Consider the following 21,465-nt stretch of genomic DNA (forward strand, 5'->3'; position numbering starts at 1 on the left):
ATTTATTTATTTATTTATTTATTTATTTATTTATTTATTTATTTATTATTTATAAAGATTTTATTTATTTATTCATGAGAGACAGAGAGAGAGAGAGAGAGAGAGAGAGAGAAGCAGGCTCCCAAGGAGCAGGGAGCCCGATGTGGGACTCGATCCCAGGACCCTGGGATCATGACCTGAGCCGAAGGCAGACGCTTAACCATCTGAGCCACCCAGGCGCCCCTGTCCCTGCATATTTTAATGAAATACCTCAAATCCTTTCAGGGAGTAGGTTAGTTGTATATTTTAAAACATTCAGGTGGGAGGACAAGTACAACACTTTAAGAATGTAAGACCTCAAATCTTATATTTTAAGATCAATGTAATATAGTGGTTAAACCTATACTAGTTGGTTCAAATCTCAACCCAACTACTTCTGACTTTGGACAAGGTCTTAGCCTCTCTATGATTCACCTTCTTTATCTCCAAAGTGCAGAAAGCAAAAATACCTGTTTCTAGGGTTATTTTGAGGAATAAATGTATCAATATACATGAAGCCCTTAGAACAGCAGGCACTAAAAATGATTTGCTCTTATTATCTCGCCGGCTAATGGCAGCCTCTATCAGTACATCGTATGATCAAAATGTCAAATGCTATTATTAGCCTTCTGAACTTTATCCATTCAAATGCAACATATAATTCTTACCTACTGTAGCAGATGCTGATGAGAGCAGAGATTTGCCCCAGGAGCCCCAGCCTGCCCATCCCCCTCCACCGGAAGGCAAATCCACAACCTGTAGAAAAACAGATTAGCAGAAGGTTAGCAATTCAGTATATGCAGGAATGAAAAAACACCCATTGGTTTGAAACAAAAAGGTTTTAAAAAAATCACCAGGAATCATATCTCCCTGGCTTAAAGTTCATAAGGGTCATAAAAGAATACACCAACCCACATTTCAATGTGTACTTTGGAACAAAACTGATTCGTAGTGCTGTTGGCTTCTGCGGGCTCGGCCTGAAGTGAGAGGAAGGGAGTTTGATGTTAACAAAGACTCAAATGTCCCCTTGTCTGGAAGACAGGGACAAGGGCTGTAGGGAGGAAACATTTAATACATTAGGGCACAAAGTGATTTGAAAAAGTTCAAAACTCTGGCAACTTTAACATAGCTAAACAAATGTTCTCTTCCAGGCAGAGGTAACTTTCAAATCTCTGGGGTGATACAAGGGAGCTCTGATGGATGACAGGTGGAGTGTCTAGAAAAGCACCAATAAGCCTGGGGATGGGTAGCAGCAACAGGTAGTCTTTTGAGGTAGACATCTTTCTTTTTTTTTTTTTTTAAAGACTTACTTATTTTGAGAGAGAGAGAGAAGGCGGGGAGGAGCAGAGGGATAGAGAGTCTTAAACAGACTCGACATTGAGTGTGGAGCCTGAGACTGGGCTCGATCTCACAACCCTGAGATCACAACCTGAGCCGAAATCAAGTCGGATGCTCAACCGACTGAGCCACCCAGGTGCCCCGAGGTAGATCCTTTCAATGTGTCTTTCACCGTCCCTGGGCTCTGTGGGTTCAAATTCTTCTGCCTAAGTATTTGGATTGAGATTGAGAGACTCTGGTTCAGCTTGAGTTGTTGCTTGAATAGAAGATGAAAACTCAGGCAATGTAGGGTGACCATATTCTATCCATCATGCCAACTAAGGATTAAGAGAAATCAGAGTGAGCAGAATGAAGGAGATATACTCAGAGAAGTTGTTGAATTCCTGACAGCTTCTCAGCCCCTGGTTCCTGTCCCTCCTCAAGGCCCTATTACATCCTTGGGGTCCATGAGATTCCAGCATAGTCAATGAGTCTGTCTGTTTCTTTTTTAAATGTTTTGTTCACTGATGTATCCCCAGAGCCTAGAAGAGTACATGGCATATAATAAGTGCTTAATACATTTATTTGTTGAATAAATAACTGAAATTCACCTATTTTCTTAAGTAATGTAATAGTTTCTTGCAACCAAGCAGCCCTGACTCAGTGGAACTACAGCTTTCCCTTATTATCTAGGAATACATTCTAGAAAATGAGGCAAGAATACATTAGGAGTAATACATTAGGTGCTGAAGAATCACAGCTCTTTCCTCCAAAAAAAAAAAAAAAGAAAGAAAGAAAGAAAGAAAGTTCAGTGAAATATTCCTACAGAATTTGTGGCTTCTGTAACTTTTGACCCAAGGCTGGTCCATCAGTCAGCACCCTTCCCTTCTCCCTGCTGCCTTCTACCTTCGCAGATGAGGGTGGTCATGTCAAATAGTTTGGGCCAATGAGATACAAATGGGAAGGCTTTTGCTTTCATGATAAACAACACACTTATGGCTGGCGCCAACTCTTCCCACCATCCTTTTTTTCTGCCCTAAATGTGAATCCGATGCTTGAGACTGAAGCAGCCATTTTTGCAGCCATGATGGAAAGGCCAGGGAATCACAGAGTCACTGGTCCTGGTACTGTTGAGCTACTAAACCAGTGTGAGTAGTTGACTGTCTTCATTCTTTCTGTTAAGTGAGGAAAAAAAATAAGTTGCTATTTGGTCAACTACTCTATGTTGGATTTTAGTTCTTTGTACCCAAATGCATTCTTAACTGATTCACCTAGTAAATATGTAACAGCATCCATCAGTGTAGAATACTGGCCAAGAGAAAAGGTTATGGAATTAAATTGCTTGGGTTGGACTCCAGGCTCTGCCATTTTGGACAAGTTATTCAAGTCTTTCAAGACATTGTTTACCCTTACAAAATGAGATATGGTAGCATAAGAACCGTAAATATAAGAACCAATAATCTCACAGGGTTATTGTGAATATTAAAAGAAATAATTCATATAAAGCTTTGAGCATAGTGCCTGGCACATAATAAATACTCTACCAATGTTAACTAGTAATAATAATAATAATAAACAACTATATTTTTAACACTAAGAAGCAAAAAGCTCTGAAAGTTGGCTGACATTTATTTCTGTCTGGAAACAATGAGGAGCTTGTTAACATGAATGGAAATACTCATGATTCATGACTGTCTGCTTTCATTTTTGGTGTCTACATTGATTTACTTCACTTCTGCAATGGAAGCCAGTGGCAATTTTATACCATCATGAAGACAGATGTAAGTTGGGTGATTAATATCATTCTTTCACAGGACAAATCACTACCTATGTGATTAGGGAGAGTTAATACACTTAGGGGTGACAGCTTTTGACTCAAATTCATAATAGTTAATATACTCTGACAGCCGGTAATTGACTAGCAAATGAAAATAAATGTTAAATGAGTCTAGAACTTTTTGCAGTATAAATTACTGCTTCAATTGCTTTATTAATAAAGCTCCTTTGACATTGAGCTGTGACCTTGTGATCAGCTACAAAGAATATTCGTTATCAATGGCAAATACTCAAATGACTAAATGTGCACATTTAATATAAAAACCATATAAACTATTCAACATGAATTCTCATCTTGAGTATTGTCTCCGCTTTAAAAGGCTTTCATGTTACACACTTATGAGTCTATAAAGTAGGCAGCATGGATCTACTCAGATCTTTCATTACCAAATATGGTTATTTTAAAACTTTTTTTCTTATCCTCATCCCATGTGACCCCCATCTCCTTTAACAGACAGCTTCACATAAGAATTTGCCGAGAAAACAGAGGCCACCAGATGGGAACTCTTAACTTCCTGTCCCTCCTCATAAGCTCTCAGAAGAATGACCTCATTTCACAAAAGCAAATCAGACTTGGCTTGATCAAGAGGGATATCCAAAACTCAACTGAAGATCATTTAAACATCTGCAACTGTTGTGTGGTCCTAAGAATATGAAGAATGCAGGATTCCATCAAGTTCAAAGCTCTTTAAATAGAAAAGATATGTACATATCTGGTGTCCCATTTAAAGGTCTTTATCATTAAATGGAAAATACATTATTTTAGGCTATCAAATTTACATGTGTCATTAGATAGAAAAAATGTACAAATGTTAGAATTCCATTAAATTTGAAGGTCTTTAACATTTAGATGGAAACGAAAGTACCTGTCATAAAAGATCCAAGATCAACCTGGTTGTCCTATGTTCTTGAGGAGATCAAGAATCAGGTACTGTCCACAGCGCACATCTGTGAGACCAAACCCATTTTAAGTTTTGTTACTCATGACATAGCTGCTCTAAAAAGGGGCTCAGTGTGACATTCAGGGAGATGGAAATCACTCTGGATGCCTGCAGTTCTGTCAAAATATTTGCTTGAAAATGGTCTCGGTTATTTCCAAGTAATTTTCTTCCTTGGTGAGTATGTATCATTCCACTCTGGAAATATTTAAAATTAAATATAGAAAGGTTTAAAGCATCAACATCAGGCTATTAATATTTTTATGCATATTTGGTCTTTTCTGCACTATTGTTTAAGAAATTAAAGTGAAACTTAAAAGAAAACAATTTAAAGTGAATAACTGAATGATTAGACTTTTTTTTTTTCTTAAGATTTTATTTATTTGCGAGAGAGACAATGAGAGACAGAGAGCATGAGAGGGAGGAGGGTCAGAGGGAGAAGCAGACTCCCCGCCGAGCAGGGAGCCCGATGCGGGACTCGATTCCGGGACTCCAGGATCACGACCTGAGCCGAAGGCAGTCGCTTAACCAACTGAGCCACCCAGGCGCCCATGATTAGACTTTTTAAAAAAAGATTTTTTTATTTGACAGAGTGAGAGAGAGCACAAGCAGAGGGAGTGGCAGACAGAGGGAGAGGGAGAGGGAGAAGCCAGGCTCCCCCACAGAGCAGGGAGCCTGATGTGGGGCTCAAGCCCAGGATCCCAGGACCCCAGCATCATGATCTGAACCAAAGGCAGAGGCTTAACTGACTGATTAACCGACAGAGGCGCCCCGAATGATTAGACTTCTGATTTTAAGTTGAAATCTTCCTAAGTTTATGCATGGTATTATAACATCTAACAAATCTTTAGGTCCACTCTATAATTTCATTTAATAGGTTTATAATACTTCCTATGCACTCAGCCAGGTTTTGTTTGAGTAGATAAATGAGGTGCTTAAAAAAGAAAACAGAATACATTACATTCATACAGACACAGTTTTAAAGCATTTGAACATACTTAAGTTGGTAAAAAGGACCAAGCATTCATCAAAAGTCCCTTGAAAGTGCCTGTTCAATTTTGCTAGACTTCCAAATAGAGTAAGATTTGTGAGATGAATATAAAGCCTAGGAAGAATTGCATTTTTGAATTTATAATCTTAATACATTGAACACTAATTGTTTAAACCAAATTAAAAGTCCGAGTAGTCCTTTTTATTTTTTAAAATTTTTAAAAAGATTTATTTATTTGAGAGAGAGAGAGAGATGGGGAGGGGCAGAGGGAAAGGGAGAGAGGAAGAAAATCTCCAGCAGACTCCCCACTGAGTGCAGAGCCTGACGTAGGGCTCGATTCCAGGGCCCTGAGATCACAACCCGAGCCGAAATCAAGAGTCAGACACTTAACCAACTGAGCCACCCATGCGCCTCATGAGTAGTCCTTTTTATGCACAAACACACACTGGCCTACACCAAAAACCCATGTAAACACAAATCTAACTTAAGTGCACCTCCACTCACAATTACTTCCTTCCCTTCTAGCATTATGGAAGTGATGTTTTCCTCTTAGTTATAATTATCACCTCCACGTGAACTCCACCGGGTCTGGGTGGGTTGGTCTTCCCTCCTCTCCTGGCTTTTCAACATTTCTCCACCTGCTACTTCCCACATTCAATCATGTATATGATTCCTCCACCTTAAAACCAACAAATGAAAATCACAATGACAAAACGTTTCTTTCAAACCTATCTGGTGTCTGCTCTACATCCTGTTTCTTCACCTCTTTCCAGACGCGCCTACTGTCCGTAACTGCCCCCCCTTCATTCCTCCACCTGCCACAGGACTCTCCCATGGCCACCAGGACTGCATGAAACCATTCTCATCAATGTCGCAGTGGCTTCCTTTAGTCATTTTATTTCGTGACCTTTCACTAGCATCTGCAGCTTAACCACATCTCCATTCTTAAACTACTCTTTTCTCATGGCTTCCATGCCGTATCTTTGGATTCTTACTTTCTTGGACCATCTTTTATTTTGATGATTTCAGTTTACTTTAGAAAGTTTTAAATGTGTGTTATGATATTATGGGGAGTGCTTAATGAAGCTGCAATCCAAGTGCTTCCAGCATTCCAATAAAATATGCATAGTTCAGGGTAGTCAGTTGGCATCCTAATCAGGAAAGCCATCCTCCAGAGGCATATATCATGAGCATTTCTATTATCTGTCACTTTTTTAACACCTGATGCTTTGCTAATTAGCATACTGAATTGCAGAAGTGGGTTTAACTGGTAGACACGGTGAACTATAAACTAGCATTCTGTCTACATGGTGAAATTAAAGGTATTTAAGTGTTACAGATGGCTAAATTTATTTTAGAGCCTCTTTCTATCTTTTTATGAATAGGGCATAAGAAAGGTTTTTGCCCTGTGCTAAATGGGGTTCTATCCAGCTCTGAACTCTGGGCAATTCTAGTTTTTTGATGCCAGCTCTAAAGGAAGAAAACCCTGCCTCTAGAATTCTAGATATTTGTCTTGAGTGAAACTCATTCAGTGTGGCGATGGAAGCACCTAAAAGGACAGAACAATGGGATATTCTCCAGCCTACATTAGAAACAGTTGTCGTGAACTGTTTTTAATTTTCTGGTTAATTAATGTTCAATTTTAAAATGTCAGTGTTGGGCGCCTGGGTGGCTCAGTTGGTTAAGCGACTGCCTTCGGCTCAGGTCATGATTCTGGAGTCCCAGGATCGAGTCCCGCATCGGGCTCCCTGCTCGGCAGGGAGTCTGCTTCTCCCTCTGACCCTCCTCCCTCTCATGCTCTCTGTCTCTCATTCTCTCTCTCTCAAATAAATAAACAAAAAATAAAAAAAAATCTAAAATGTCAGTGTGCTACAATGTAATTTGTGATTTGATTTCCCTTATAGAATGTGATAAGATCATGAAGAAAAGAGGTAACCCTCACCATCTCAACTTCTGGCTACCACAACCTATCAAAAAGAACCTAAGAGCCAAATTGGCTTAGGGACAGGAACCTTCCAGGGCCAAGGCCTTGGCCTCTGTGCTTCTTTATTTACATATAACACTGGGGGCAATCTCACCCACTCCCATTTCTTAAATAACATTCAAGTATTAATGGTTTCCAAATCTCTCTTCTGGGCTCCAGGCTATTATAACCAACTACCCACAAAATATCTTCCCTTGGATATCCCATGGCATGTTCAATACTGAACTCACCATCTTCTCAATCTCACCCGATGCCCCAGCTAGTTCTTTCTGTGTCCTAGTCTTAGTAGTTTCCAAACACTGGTCCATAGACTGACCGCAAGAGTCTCACCTAAGGGGAACTTATTAAAAACACAGAGTCTTAGCTCCCACTGTGGTCTTTTGAATAAGAATCTCAGTGTAGAGCCTAGGAATCTGAATTTTTAACAATCTCCCTAGGTTATTCCACTATACCACCAGATTTAGGAAGTATTGCCTTATATGGCCAAACTGCCCCAGCATCCACCAAAGCCAAATATTGAGTGCCATCACGGAGAGTAGGCTTAAAGGGGGAAATACTCAAAAAGAACAGAAGCAAACTTAACTTATTCATTGAAGAGGCAAAAATCTGCCATCTGTGTGTCTTGGTCTATGTTCGCTCTCCTTTGTCTCCCCTGACAGCAATTTTATGGCCTTATACATTCTGTTTTTCCTTTTCTAAGGAGAGAACTAACCGGTGGTAGTCTATGTTTTCCTCTGTGAGTACCTTTAGTGATAACATTGGAATTCTTTACTTTCATAATTGACCTTATGTACTGGTGTTAAACAGTAGAGATGACTTTTTTTCCACTCTGGGTAACATTTCTTGGTGTTAAGAACTTAGGGAAATTTGATTTACATCAGATCTTGTAGGGGCTGATAGGCCAGTTTATAAGTTCCCAGAAAAAATCCCTGGAAATAAGTGTCACTCCTGACTAGCACTCCAGACAAACATCTCTAAATTGAGGCTGAAGTTGTCCCTGATTCCTGAAGATTAATTTAAGTGCCCCATCTAAGGCTTCCCCTGTGTCTGTCCTATCTAGTACTATAGGATATGCTATCATTACTTTTATACAACACTCCCTTCTCCAACTAGACCGTAGGCATCCTGAAGATAGTTGTGCCACTCAGATTCCTGGGCACAACACGTGGTGTCATGGGGCTGGTAGAGGCCTTCGAGAGTCTAACCTCCAATGTTCAAATGAGTTTGGGGGCCATCTCTCATGGATGTTGTAGAGTAGATCCTGCAGGAAGTCTCAACTCAGTGGCTTCTAGTCTGTACATCATTATGGACGAGAAAAAGAAGGAACACCAAGGACAGAGATCGCTTCTTTGAGTACATAAACTGTGAGTGGTGTGATCCTTCAAAGCAGAGGTGCCAGCCAGGCAGTTGGCAGAACCACTGGCCTCCTCCTCTTCTCTGGGGCCCTCCTAGTCACAGCCCTACCTGCCAGGTTACAGCCACTGCGCTGACTCAGGCAAAAGCAAAGCTAATAAGGTGGGTTTTGAGGGGACCCAGACCCAAAGAGACTATGCAGATACAAGTCACTTAAAGAAAAAAATATGCACACATCTAAGCACATTATCACAAAATCTAGTGTGTCCTAGAAGATACTGGTTTAAGCTTTCTCAAAGGCTATTCTGCCAGCTTTTTGTTTTTGTTTTTGTTGTTGCTGTTTTTGTTTTTTTTGTTTTGTTTTGTTTTGTTTTATATCCCTGCAAAACCACTGTTTGCTTTTGTTTAAACATCTCCGTTCACGGGAAACACCCTCCTCTCTGAGGAAGTCCGTCTCTTCTTGGAACGGTTCTACAAGTCAAACCCCTTGAGGAAACTGAGGCACAAGGAACATGACTTTGAATAAAAGAATCACAAGACATTAGTCAGAAGAATACCTAGTGCTATTCATGTACACAAGTCTTCATTTTAGGTCCGAGGGGGGAAGCCAGGCCCCCTGGTTCCCTGTGTAGTCTCCTCCCTTCATTGATCACATGCAGACATTTTCCCACAGAAGCTTGTTTAAAGGGATAATGAGATTCTTTTAGGCTCAGATATACCTGGGATCAAGTAGGCTTTTGAGCTTGTCTGTTTTCCTATTGGACCTGCCATTCCTCAGGGGACCTGTGTTCAAGATCCATACAGTCAACTTATAAATGAACTTTCGATTCAAGGTTTTCTTTAGAATTAATTCTCTTCTAGATCAAGAGAAAAATAGTTGTTTTCATTGTTGCAAAAGGATTTTTCATAAGTATCCAACAAGACAATAAAAAATAGAGCAAATGAACAATGCTTGAAGACAAGGCACAACATTGACTTCTTGTATAGACTTAAAAGGATAAGTTACCAAGAGAGATAGCAGAACCCCCTTCTCTGGGTAATCCCTAAAAAGAGACTAAATTTGTACCTACTTAGAAGTGTTTAAATATGACCTGGGTGGAAGAGGTATCCTCTTCCCGCAAGGCCCTTCCACCAGCCATATCGGCTTTCTGCCTTCTTAGAACAAACGTACTGACGGGCATTCCTCCCACATCTTGGTTTCATCTGAGCTCCTGGTGCAATGCCACACACATACACCCAGAGCCACAGTCCCAACCCTGTGGCCAATATTTGCACTTCCATCCAGATACTTTTGGGATGCTTCATGATGAAGAAATACTCTTTTCCAAGTCCTTGAAAACTATCGGGGTCATGCAGGAAGAGGAGGGCAGTATCTGTCTGCTTAATTGGGCTTTAACCCTGTAGCATCAAGGTTTATAAAGAGCTTTCAAAAGCAGGACTCATTCAGTTTGCTCAAAAAATGAAGAAGGCAGATATGTAGGCACACACTGACTTTTTATTGTGCTATCTTTAAAATTAGCTATCTCATTTTCATTATTAGAAGTCTGGAATTGGAATGTATAATCTATCCATCAGGAGCATATGTATTTTGAATTAGTAGAGCCTGTGACGTTTCTTTAGGTCATCTCAGGTCACAATGTTGCGGCCAAGATGTGGTTTTCTTACTGTACAAAGATATTTATTAATAGCAGCACTTACGATAAGAATTGAGAACCAGTGCTTCCCACAATAGAAAGCGTGCAGAAAAAAGTTTCCAAAGTCAGGTATATGGGTAGATATAGCTATAGGATTTTTATTTATTTATTTTCTTTTTTCTTTGTTTATTTTTAGCTATAGGATTTTTAAATAGATATCCTATTGGCTCTGTTTCTCTGGAGAACCGACTACTACAGCATTTTCTAAAGCTTTCCCAGTGGTGGAAATGTTCAGCTAGAGTTGAGAACCTCCGGTCTAGGAGTGCTTAATCCCTTAGGGGGTCCGTGGATGGCTTTGAAGAGTCTGTGAACCCTTGGAACTCACAGACGAAATTGTGTCTGTGTGTTTACCAGATCTCATTCAAACTCTCAGCTGGTCCTCAGATCCTCTCCCCGACATCCCTGCCAAACAACTGTTTGCTTTTGTTAAAACACCTCCCCGTTCATGGGAAACACTGAGGAAGTCCGTCTCCTCTCGGGATGGTTCTACAAGTCAAACCCCTTGAGGAAACTGAGGCACAAGGAACCTGACTTTGAATAAAAGAATCACAAGACATTAGTCAGAAGAATACCTAGTCCTATTCATGTGCAAAAGTCTTCATTTTATAGAGGGAAAAACCGAGGCACGGAGAAATTAGGTGTCTCGCCCAAATTGAGAGTGGTAATGTTAGTTCCGAGGGGGGAAGCCAGGCCCCCTGGTTCCCTGTGTAGTCTCCTCCCTTCAATGATCGCATGCAGTAGAGTCTCTTCATGGAGGTAACCGGTGGGACACGTCAGAGGAGCAGGGCTGGGGCCTGACTGAGGGAAAACCCTGATTCCCCATCTTGGACCATTCCTCTGGAAGGCAGGATTGGCCTGCTTCCTTCTTTCATGCTGAATGCTTCTCCATCCCCATCAGCCCCCATGTGGTTGAAGATGAAGTTGCCAAGAAAACCCAGCTCCACAATTATACTGATGTTGTACAAGGAACCAATTGGGAGACACTGGTCTATCTTATCCCCCAGAAAGTCAGGTGCAGGCACCAAAGGGAACAGGCCATGAGCATGCTCTGCCTCTGGTCCTCTGGAAGGTGGTGTGTGATGATAAAACAGTGATCTGAAGGTTTAAGATCCATCCCCACAGTGGATTTGTAACTATGTGTTAAAAGTTAAGTGATATTAAAAAAAAACACTGACTTGTTTAGGGTAGAATCAGGCTCATTAATAACTTGGACTCATGATGTTCAATATTTCAATATCTTCTCTTTATTACCAAGTAGCTTAATATCTCACTAGGCTGCTTACTATCTCTGAGCCGGATTGCCTCGTCTACAGATTAAGGTTAATAATATCCAGCTTAGAACCTCAACGAACCATTGGATGAAGCAAATTACATAACCTATAAAGGGGCTAGCGGGGTGCCTGGCATACAGGATGTAGCCAGTCTTGGTGGCTGTTACTTTTATTGCCACAATTATCAAAATGCAAATATTATAATGACCAATTATTCTCATATATGCCTTTTCTCACCACACAACCCCCTTTTGAAGACAGAGGTGATGTCACAGTATATTCCGAATCCCCCCGATCCCCATAAGCATCGAAAATACCCCGATCTGTGCCCATGACAGGTATCAGTAAGAACTTAGGTTGAACTGAGTCGAATGAACCACACCTACCGGATTAGTCTGTTCTTTCAGGGGTATTTCAGATCCAAGTTCTGCCTCGAGGCTGACGGAGTCAATGCATTCAGCAAGTGCATCCTCAGTCACTTCTCCATTGAGGGGGGGCTCCGTGGCACTGGTGTGTTGGGGCTGCTCAAGATGCCCAGTGTCAGTAGTCTCTGCACCCTGGACGGTGGCATTTTCATGCCCATCTCCTCTGGCGTCAGCTGCTGTTGGCTCATTTGAAATTATAGCTGAATCACAGCGCGCTTCTGTGTCTTTGGGTGAAAACTCACTCTCGGGCATCTTGGCAATTTCTGCTTTGTCTCTAATGGCTGAGGTGTCACCAGCATCGTCAGACATTTTAATATCTGTCAACATGATTACAAACACTTTCTGCTTTAATCTGAATTGTTAAACCTTAATCCAAAACCCCCAAAATCAAATCTGGCAGGGGAAGATTTTCTTCTACCAATAAGAAACTTTATGTAACCTTGGGGTAGGCTGAAATATGGCCCCCAAATATATCCATATCCTAATCCTTGGAATCTGTGAGCGTTACCCTTATATAGCAAAACGGATTGCACATATGGTTGAATTAAGGATCTTGGGATGGGGAGATTATCCTGGGTTATCTGGGTGGGTCCTAAATGAAATCATAAGTGTCCTTAGGGAAAGGCAGAAGGAGATTTGACTACAGAGAGGAGAAGGTGATGAGAGGACAGGAGCAGAGCTTGGGGTGATGAAGATGAAAGAGGGGCCACAAGCCAGGGATTATGGGTGGCCACTAGAAGCTGCAAAAGTCAAGGAAACCATTCTCCCCTCAGAGATGCCAGAAGGAACAGACCTACCAATACCTTGACTTTAGCTCAGTGAAACTGGTTTTGGACGTCTGACCCCCAGAACTGTAAGAGAATAAATTTGTGTTGTTATAAGCCACTAAGTTTGTTGTAATTTGTTATAGCAGCATAGAAAACTAATACAACCCTATCTCTAAACTTTCATGGATCTCTTACGTGGTATATGGGGATATGTATATGGGAACTAAGAGTATTATCTCTATCTGTGAAATTATTTAATATCACTTTATTAATTATAATTGTAGCAATAATGAGAATAAGCATAGAAAATACCTGAGAGCTTATCGAAAACTACTTGACATTTAGCTTTGCAACAACATCAGGGAGTCACATTGAGAAAGAGACATACGTACACATAAGTGTGCTTTACTGGACACCAGCTGGTGAAGGCCTGGGCTCTGCTGGGCAACAGTTTACACAGGGAAACACAGGAGGAGTTGGAAGGGAAAGAAGTGCAGTATTAAGTCAAATGAGGCATGTCACCATTACGAAATTACCTACAAAGATGAAAACTCTCTACGAAGCTTGCAAGTTATTGTATCATATAGGACAGCACCATTCAAGAGAAGTTTTTGCAATGATGAAAATGTTCTATGTCCACACTCTCCGATGTTGTAGTTAACAGCCACATGTACCTATTGAGCATATGAAGTGTGGCTAGTGCAACTGAGCAACTACATTTTTTTTTTTTAAAGATTTATTTATTTGAGAGGGGTGGGGTAAAGGCAGAGAGAGAGGGAGAGAATCTCAAACAGACTCCCTGCTGAGAGTGGAGCCCAATGTGGGACTTGATACCCTGACCCTGAGATCATGACCTGAGCCAAAATCAAGAGTCGGATGCTTAACTGACTGAGCCACCAGGTCCACCCCCCCCCACCCTTTTTTTAAGTAGATTACACACCCAGCATGGAGCGCAATGCGGGGCTTGAACTCATGACCTTGAGACAAAGACCTGAGCTGAAATCAAGGGTCAGATGCTTAACCAACTGAGCCACCCAGGCCCCCAGCAACTACATTTTAAATTTTATTTAATTTTAAATGATTTATGTTTACATTTTACATAGGCATACATTGCTAGTGGCTACCTTACTGGATAGCACAGATCTACAAGGCTAGTTCAAGATGATAATTTTCTTAAGCTAACATGAAAACACAGTGTTCTCACTACACCAGAAGCCAAGTCTCACTCAAATCAGTGGGTATTTTTGTTGACCTCAGTGTTTACCAATTGGTCAAACCCCAAGTTGCTGCTAAAGTCACGGTATGTAAGAAGCCACTTAACATACTGGTTACATGGAGTACAGGCTTAGAATCACATGCACACGTAACTCTGGTCCCTCACACAGCTGTCCCTAAGGTTGTTTGGCTATTGTCCTTGCTCGTGCTACATTGTCTCCCTTGGTGAATCACATTCCTTTCTCAGGGTTTCACACACCACTCTCAATGTTGTGAGTTTCAAATATCTACCTCATTCCATTGAGATGGAATGTGAATTAGTGGTTTCCAGGAACTGAAGGGAAGGAGAATGAGGAGGGACTGCTAATGGGTATGGATTTCTTTGGTATGTGATGAAAATGTTCTAAAATTAGATAGCAGCCATGCTGTACAACTAAGTGAATATTCTGAAGACCACTGAACTGTACACTTTCAAAGAGTGAATTCTGTCGTATGCGAATTATATCTCAATATATTAAGAGTAGATATAATACATATAATCTATAGGGTTACATGTTAATAATGCTGTCATTAAAAAAAAATTCTATTTCTGGATAAGTAATTCCAATGGCCAGCTGGACATCTCTTCCCATCCAAATGGAAACCTGTTGTCTTACTGTTAATACTCGTTCTTCCTCTTGACTTTTGTGTTTCCTTTAATGGTGCCTAGATTTCCCCAATAACCCAGGCTTAAAACCTCAGGGCTGCCATTAACTAAACCTTCACTCTCTCAAGAATATATAACATCGATAGTTATCATTTATTGAGTGCCTATTAAGTGCAGACTCCTTACATGCATTGTCTCTTGTGAGTTAGATATTATGATCTCCATTTTACAGATGAGACAACTAAGGCTCAAAAGTCACACTTTCAGTAAGTGGCAGATTTGAGATTTGAACCCACATCTAACTTTGAAATTGAACCATATCAGAAATGTATCTGCAGCCTCTTCTCTCACATTCACTCAGTGCCCAAATCCTAGAGGCTCTTGATTCAGAATTCATGTCTTGTCTTTTACCTCTCACCTCATGGCCACCCAGCTAGCTCAGGTTCTCATTATGGTTCACATTGATGGTTTCAACATTGGGTTCAGCCCTCCCCTGTTGCTCTTCCTTTCACTTCCCCATCCCTCCCCATCCTGTTCCTACATCCTCAGGGCCTTCCCACTTACTACTGAGATGAGGCCATCTCACCTTGGTTAGGGTTACTTGAGCATTTTGCTATTCCAGCACATTGTAAATACTATGAAGACAAAGGTCTTCCTTGTCTTGTTTTCACATTTTATGTAGCACTTAACATGGTTTCTTGAATATAGTGGGAAGCTCAACGAATATGTGTGTTGTTATATTACTATTTTTGGAGACTTAAAATTAAAATGTAATTTGGATTAGTGTTTTTGTATTTCTTGGGTAAATACCCAGTAGTATGATTACTGGATTGTAGGTGTACCTCTATGTTTATAGCAGCATTATTTACAATAGCCCAACGATGGAAGCAGCCCAAGTGTCCCTCAGTAGATGAATGGAAAAAGATGTGAGATATATATATATATATAAATTCAGCCAGAAAAAAGAATGAAATCTTGTCATTTGCAATGACATGGATGGAGCTAGAGTATAATGCTAAGCGAAATGAATCAGTCAGATAAAGACAATACCATATGATTTCACTCACATGTAGAATTTAGGAAACAAAACAAAGGAAAAAAAAGAGAGAGAGACAAACGAAGAAACAGACTCTTGACTACAGAGAACAAACTGATGGACACCAGAGGGGAGGTGGGTGGGAAGATGGGGGAAACAGGTGATGGGAATTAAGGAGTGCACTTGTGATGATCACCAGGTGATGTATGGAATTGCTGAATCACTATATTGTACACCTGAAACTAATATAACACTGTATGTTAACTATATTGGAGTTAAAATTTTTAAAAATGTAATTTGAAATGAAAGCAAGCAGAAAATGCCTTTACCCCATTTACTACTCAAGAGCTACCTTAGAGCAAATGGTTCCAAATGATCCATATTGTCTTCCCTTTTTCCTTCACCTCCCAATGAACTAAGTTAGCATGTTTCCTTTCAAACAAAAAATCCTGAATTCAGTAATAACACTCCTGTAAACAAGTCTATGGGTGGGAAAGGCAAAAAAATGCATACGTCCCTTTAGCTGGTATATAAAGTTGAGGAGAGTGAAGGTGGGAGGTGATCCGTCAAGGTGATCCGAATTCAGTAATAACACTCCTGTAAACAAGTCTACGGGTGGGAAAGGCAAAAAAATGCATACGTCCCTTTAGCTGGCATATAAAGTTGAGGAGAGTGAAGGTGGGAGGATGGTCAATGCCTAGTTGAAATGATAAAGAAGAAAACAAGGCCACTGTACAGGAAAGGTAGTTGCCGTGGCTTATGGGAGGAAGGCAGAATTTGAGCAAGAGTACTTGAGAAGCTGCTGTCCTTTTGGAAGCTTCTAAAATCTTCTTGAAAATCCCTGAGGCAGGACTGGGCTATTGGCAAACTGCAGCATGCTGGCCAGACCTTGCCCTCCGCCTGTTACGGGAAGTAAGATTTTACTGGGATACAGACATATTCATTTGTTGCTGTACTGTCTACAGCTTCTCTAGTCCTGCAGCAGCTTTGTTGAGTAGCTGAAAAGAACTTATGGCCAGGACGCCTGGGTGGCTCAGTCGGCTAAGCGTCTGCCTTTGGCTCAGGTCAGCAACCCCAGGTTCTGGGGTAGAGCCCCATATCAGGCTCCTTGCTCAGCAGGGAGTCTGCTTCTCCCTCTCCCTCTGCCGCTCCCCCCGCTTATGCTTGCACTCTTGCTCTCTCTCTGACAAATAAATAAAATCTTAAAGAAAAAAAAAGACGTTATGGCCCACAAAGTCGCAAAGCTTAAAATATTTACTATCTGGCCCTTGACAAAAACGTTTGCCGACCCATGGTCTAGAACATTGCTTGGATGCCATGACCCAAACATTTTTCTATTTTATCCTATCCTCGCCTGGGTCCTAGGGGTATAAGGAGAATGGGTCCATGAATAAATGATGCTTCGGCATCACTTTTGTTCCCACTTTGTATTCATCAATAGCTGGTCATAGGCACTGTCTGATATTTTCATTTCTTTGTAAAGTAATTTGAAAATCCTTATTATTAATATGAATGACTAAGGCACTCCAAACGATTTCACTTTTCTATAAGCAGGGATGTGAGAAGAAACCTGGCTATAATAAACATTCACGGGCAAATAAAAAGCATCTTGGACACTTTGTTGATTATGCTTTGTCCTACATGTGTCGCCATGCTGTTCATAATGTGCTCTGAAATACTTCAGCATCTATTGTGTGACATACATGGAACTTAGGTGTAATTTACAGCCTAGGGGTAGATGGTTAACACCTGAGATGCCCTATTCAGGAACACACTCTCCAGAGGACTTGAGTTAGCATTCAAAATCTGTAATCGGGTGTCCCCCTCTAGAGAGCGTTTCACTACCACCCTCTTTAGTTTAGTTTAGTTTAGTTTGTGCTAATGCACAAGGGAAATTAGAAACCATTTCTCACTGGTGAAATGGGAAATGCTTAAGATATGTGGACTGGTAAGTAATCATGTACAGGGGCAATCTGCTCTTCGATTCCCAGGCCATAAGATCATATTGAGTTCAGCAGCTTAGCGCTCTTTGAGATAGAGATTTTCTAGTTATGCTTTGATTGTGGGAGCACCCCAAAGCCTGACTGGGTTAGCTGAGTCCTGCCTCTAGAGCAGTCCTCGCCAGAGGCCCTAAAAGGACGGAGAGCATGGACTCCATCAAGCTTCTAAGAACAAGCTGAGGGCCCAATTGCCTTAGGTCCATTTGTCTCAATTGTAGAAAATTTGGCTGTGACAAAAACCTTTTTTCCCTGCAACTGCTCTGCATTCAACCAGCAACAGGAAACCATCCCTTTAGAAATACCCCAGATCAGCTTTAAGGTGTTGAACCCATACTGTTAAAAATATTTACGGGCAACTTATACATTTCAGGGACTGTATTTTTACCTCAGTTTGGATAATAAAAATGGTCACCATAATATTCAGCCCTACTTTAACTGCTAACTGCATGTATCTTTAATCTCTATTTACTTCGACCTGTTACGGGTCTCCATTTTCTCTAAACCACAACCAAACCCCCAAATCTTCTTCGTTTGCTCTGGTGGACCTTCATCTCCTCTGGGTGTTATGACAGGAGAGATGTAATCAGTTTGAAGACTGTGCCCTTGTATCTGAGGCCATTAGAAGCTGTTGTGTCCTAAAGACACGGCCGTGTGGGCACAGTGACCGTCGGAGTCCACCCGGACTACAGCTGAGACACACGCTGTTTCCTGGGACAGTCCCCATCTCGGCCTGGGTGCCCCAGAAGCAGTCAGACACAAATCTCTCCCGATTTAGGGTCTGGAACACTCATCACTGCAGCCATGTCTTGTGGCTTTGAAGCTAGCGAAACTCAACCCACGGAAACAAGGAGGCTTCTTTAGAAAACTTCAAGGAGGAAGAGTAGCATATAAAGGAGCCTTTGTGGGCTGGGAATAAGTTAGTTTTTCATGAGTAAATTCATTCATCACCTAAAATGCTCCCAGGACTATGCGAGGTATAGGAGCAGCAACATCATGGGCTCCAAAAATAAGCTGAAAACGGAAGACATGGCTACTACCCTTCGGAAAATGACTAATCTGTTTTCACGTTATCCCTGGTCAATGAAGGTCCAGGAAACTATTTCAAGCTAACATGCAATGGTTAAGTGAGGATACAAAACAGCACACCAAATAAGGGAAAAATGTGCTGGAATGAGACTGACCTAGTGCCAAGAACCTTAAAAGTGGCTTTGATGGGAATACTCAGGCATGGTGGGATAAGAGTATGTGCAAATGCCCGGCTTCAGGAATGAAGTCCAGATAATCGGGATGAATGTGTGGCCTGGCCAGGAGGCAGTATGGAAGAAGAGCAGAGCAGGTGGCTGGGGGGGAGGGGTACTCTGAGGTAGGAAGAGCATGCTCTGGTCGCACCATCTCTTTGTGGGCGCACAACTCAGTCCTGTTGGGCTTCCTCACTTCCTCCTCTGCAGAGTAAGACGGGACAAAATGATCTGGATACCTGGCTCCCAAACCCCAAAGACTGCAGGACTGGGACCAGTCCATGATGTTAGAGAAAAATGAGGACAAGATCACAAGTTTTTCATCAATCTACATTTATTAAAGGACTGCCTTCATCTTGCAAGTTTAGCCTTCATGCTTTTCTTGGTATTAAAATCTTTCATTTTATGAAATAGTGCAGTGGATAGATTTTTTTAAATGGTCTCATTTGGCAAAATATGAATTTGCTAACACGATACCCTATGTAAAATCACTGCCCCCAATTTTAAAAAGGACTGGTCAATGAGGACCAGGAACAAAAACTCTGGATGAGAGGTTAATCAGCTCCTAAGAGTTCCCCCCTTACGAAGCCCCAGGCTGTTTCCTCGGGTCTAGCCTCCACCAGTCTCCTATGTATTTTTCTGAAACACAGATGGGACCTATTTGCTCCCCTGTTTAAAAACCATTAGGTTTGGGACACCTGGGTGGCTCAGTTGGTTAAGCATCTGCCTTCGGCTCAGGCTACCATCCCGGGGTCCTGAGATCGAGTCCCGCATTGGGCTCTTTGCTCAGCTGGGAGTCTGCTTCTCCCTCTGTCTGCTGCTCCCCCTGCTTGTGCTCTCTCTCTTTCTGACAAATAAATAAATAAAACCTTAAACATAAATAAATAAAAACCATTAGGTTTAAACACCTTTGCATGACATCTGTGGCCCCTCATGGTTCAGCTCCGATCTCTTTATCCACCTTTTGCAACTCTTTGGACACCTTACGCTCTTGCCTCACCAGACTTTCCATTAGTGCCCACAGCTTGTAAGCACTCCCACCGTGCCTTTGCCTGTCTGGTTCCTCTGCCTGGGCTGCCCTGCCTTCAACAGCCTGGCAAACTCCTATGTCTAGTGTCGCTTTTTACCCTAAAATTCTCCTTAATTTCCCCCACTCTTTTCCCAGAATTGCTTCTTCTTCCATGCTGTGTGTGTGTGTGACACTTTGCACTGACTTCCTAAGGAGTATCTGTCTCTGTGTCATTTCCTCCTTCTCCAGGACTGTGACCAACAAGCACTTAGCTTGGGTTCTGACCCTCAGATGTTTGCAGAACATATTGTTTGATATTGATTCAAGAGAGAGAATATTTGACATAAGCCAGACTTATAAATAAATGGCTACTTATATGGGCTGAATCCTTGGTATTCTAGAAGGCTCCCTCTCGCCCTCAAATTCCTTCTGCACTGGCTCCCTCGTGTTTCAAATACCACCCTGGAGGTTTCATTCCTTTGCTTAAAGCTTACAGTGTAAGGAGTTATCAGAGTCCTTCCCGAGCTCAGGCTCTGATGGAGGAAAGGAAGGAGGGAGCAGGGGGTGAATATGGGTGAGGCTGGAAAGGGGCACTAGGAGGAAAAGAGGGCAGAAAGAGGCCTCTGGGGAGAGAGGCTGTCTCCTGGGTTACCTCGGGTTGGGGTTCAAGAGACACTGATTTTAGAAGCCACCTGCTCGTACCCCTAACGTTCAGGATGGGAACTGATGGGATGAATAGGGCACAGATATACAGCCCTTAGCCCAGACCGAGATGTCTTCCTACTCCAGGAAAGGACAGTGAAGTTCAGGCGCCTGATCGGAGATGGCTGGAAATACTCACCAGGTTCCAGGGCAGAAAAGGAGACAGTGGGTGAGCGGGGCCTGGGGAGCTGGGGGTAGGCTCAGCCCGGGGGCTGTGAAGCCAGGTGGTACTGGCTTAGGGTGTTGGCTGTGGCGGAAGAGCAAGCGAGGTTGCAGGCAGAGAGATGATGAAGTTGAGCGGGAGGTCAAGGCCAGAGCTCCTCGGTTTTCCAAGGCCAGAGCTCGGTTTTCCGAGGCCAACGGCTGGCAAACCCCGGGATGGAGGCCTTTGCCTTATGGGGACCCACTCCCTCTATGCCCCCCCAACCCCGGCGGCGGGGGGCCCTGCAGCCTGCCTCTGACTCGGACCTGGGACCCTGAGGAAACTTTCTCAGCCTTGCTTGGGTGCCGGGACCAGATACTTGGAGAGCACAAGGCAGGCTCCGCGGAGGTTCACGCCGGCCGAGGGAGCAGACCCCGAGTGCAGGCGTGTGGGTGTGTGCATGAGCGTGGACCCGGAGCGACACACACTCACACACACACACTCACACGCCCGCACCCACGCAGGGCCCTCGGCCGCGCCGCCCGCGCCTCCCCGGACCTTCACCCCAAAGTCCGGTCCTCCCGGGTCCCGCGCGCGGTGCCAAGTCCCTGCCGATAGCTTCCCACTAACGCGGCGGGCAGGATTCGGGGGCCAGGGCAAGGAGCGACGGCAGGGTCTCCCCACCACCCCGCCACGGCGGTGCCCGCACCCCCCCGCCCGCCCCGAGAAGGGGATGGGGAGAACGTGCCCGGGGCTCTTACCACTCCGGCTGCCGAGTGCGCGCGCGAGCGCCCGGCGGGTTCCGCCCCGCCACGTCGGCAGGGCCGGCGGGGACGCGGCCGGAGGGCGGGCCGGGAGGGGGCCCCGGGGGCGGCCGGCGCAG

At 42.9% G+C, this 21,465-nt stretch overlaps 1 protein-coding gene across 2 annotated transcripts in view; it reads right to left on the reverse strand.

Annotated features, from left to right (window-relative positions):
- The window catches only part of FAM114A1 (family with sequence similarity 114 member A1), a 68,457-nt gene extending 47,030 nt beyond the window's left edge, over nucleotides 1-21,427 (reverse strand). For both annotated transcript variants that reach the window (XM_035005131.1, XM_035005130.1), the window contains exons 1-3: nucleotides 21,344-21,427; nucleotides 11,789-12,144; nucleotides 687-774 (exon numbers count right to left, since the gene is read on the reverse strand). In XM_035005131.1, coding sequence (XP_034861022.1) covers nucleotides 687-774; nucleotides 11,789-12,136 — 436 coding nt within the window. In that variant the 5' untranslated portion in view covers nucleotides 12,137-12,144; nucleotides 21,344-21,427. The remainder of the gene's footprint in view (nucleotides 1-686; nucleotides 775-11,788; nucleotides 12,145-21,343) is intronic.
- Nucleotides 21,428-21,465: the final 38 nt, after the last annotated feature.

The sequence above is a fragment of the Mirounga leonina genome, unplaced genomic scaffold, assembly GCF_011800145.1.
Source record: "Mirounga leonina isolate KUSES-001 unplaced genomic scaffold, KU_Mleo_1.0 Mir_129, whole genome shotgun sequence".
In the NCBI taxonomy this organism is placed as follows: domain Eukaryota; kingdom Metazoa; phylum Chordata; class Mammalia; order Carnivora; family Phocidae; genus Mirounga; species Mirounga leonina.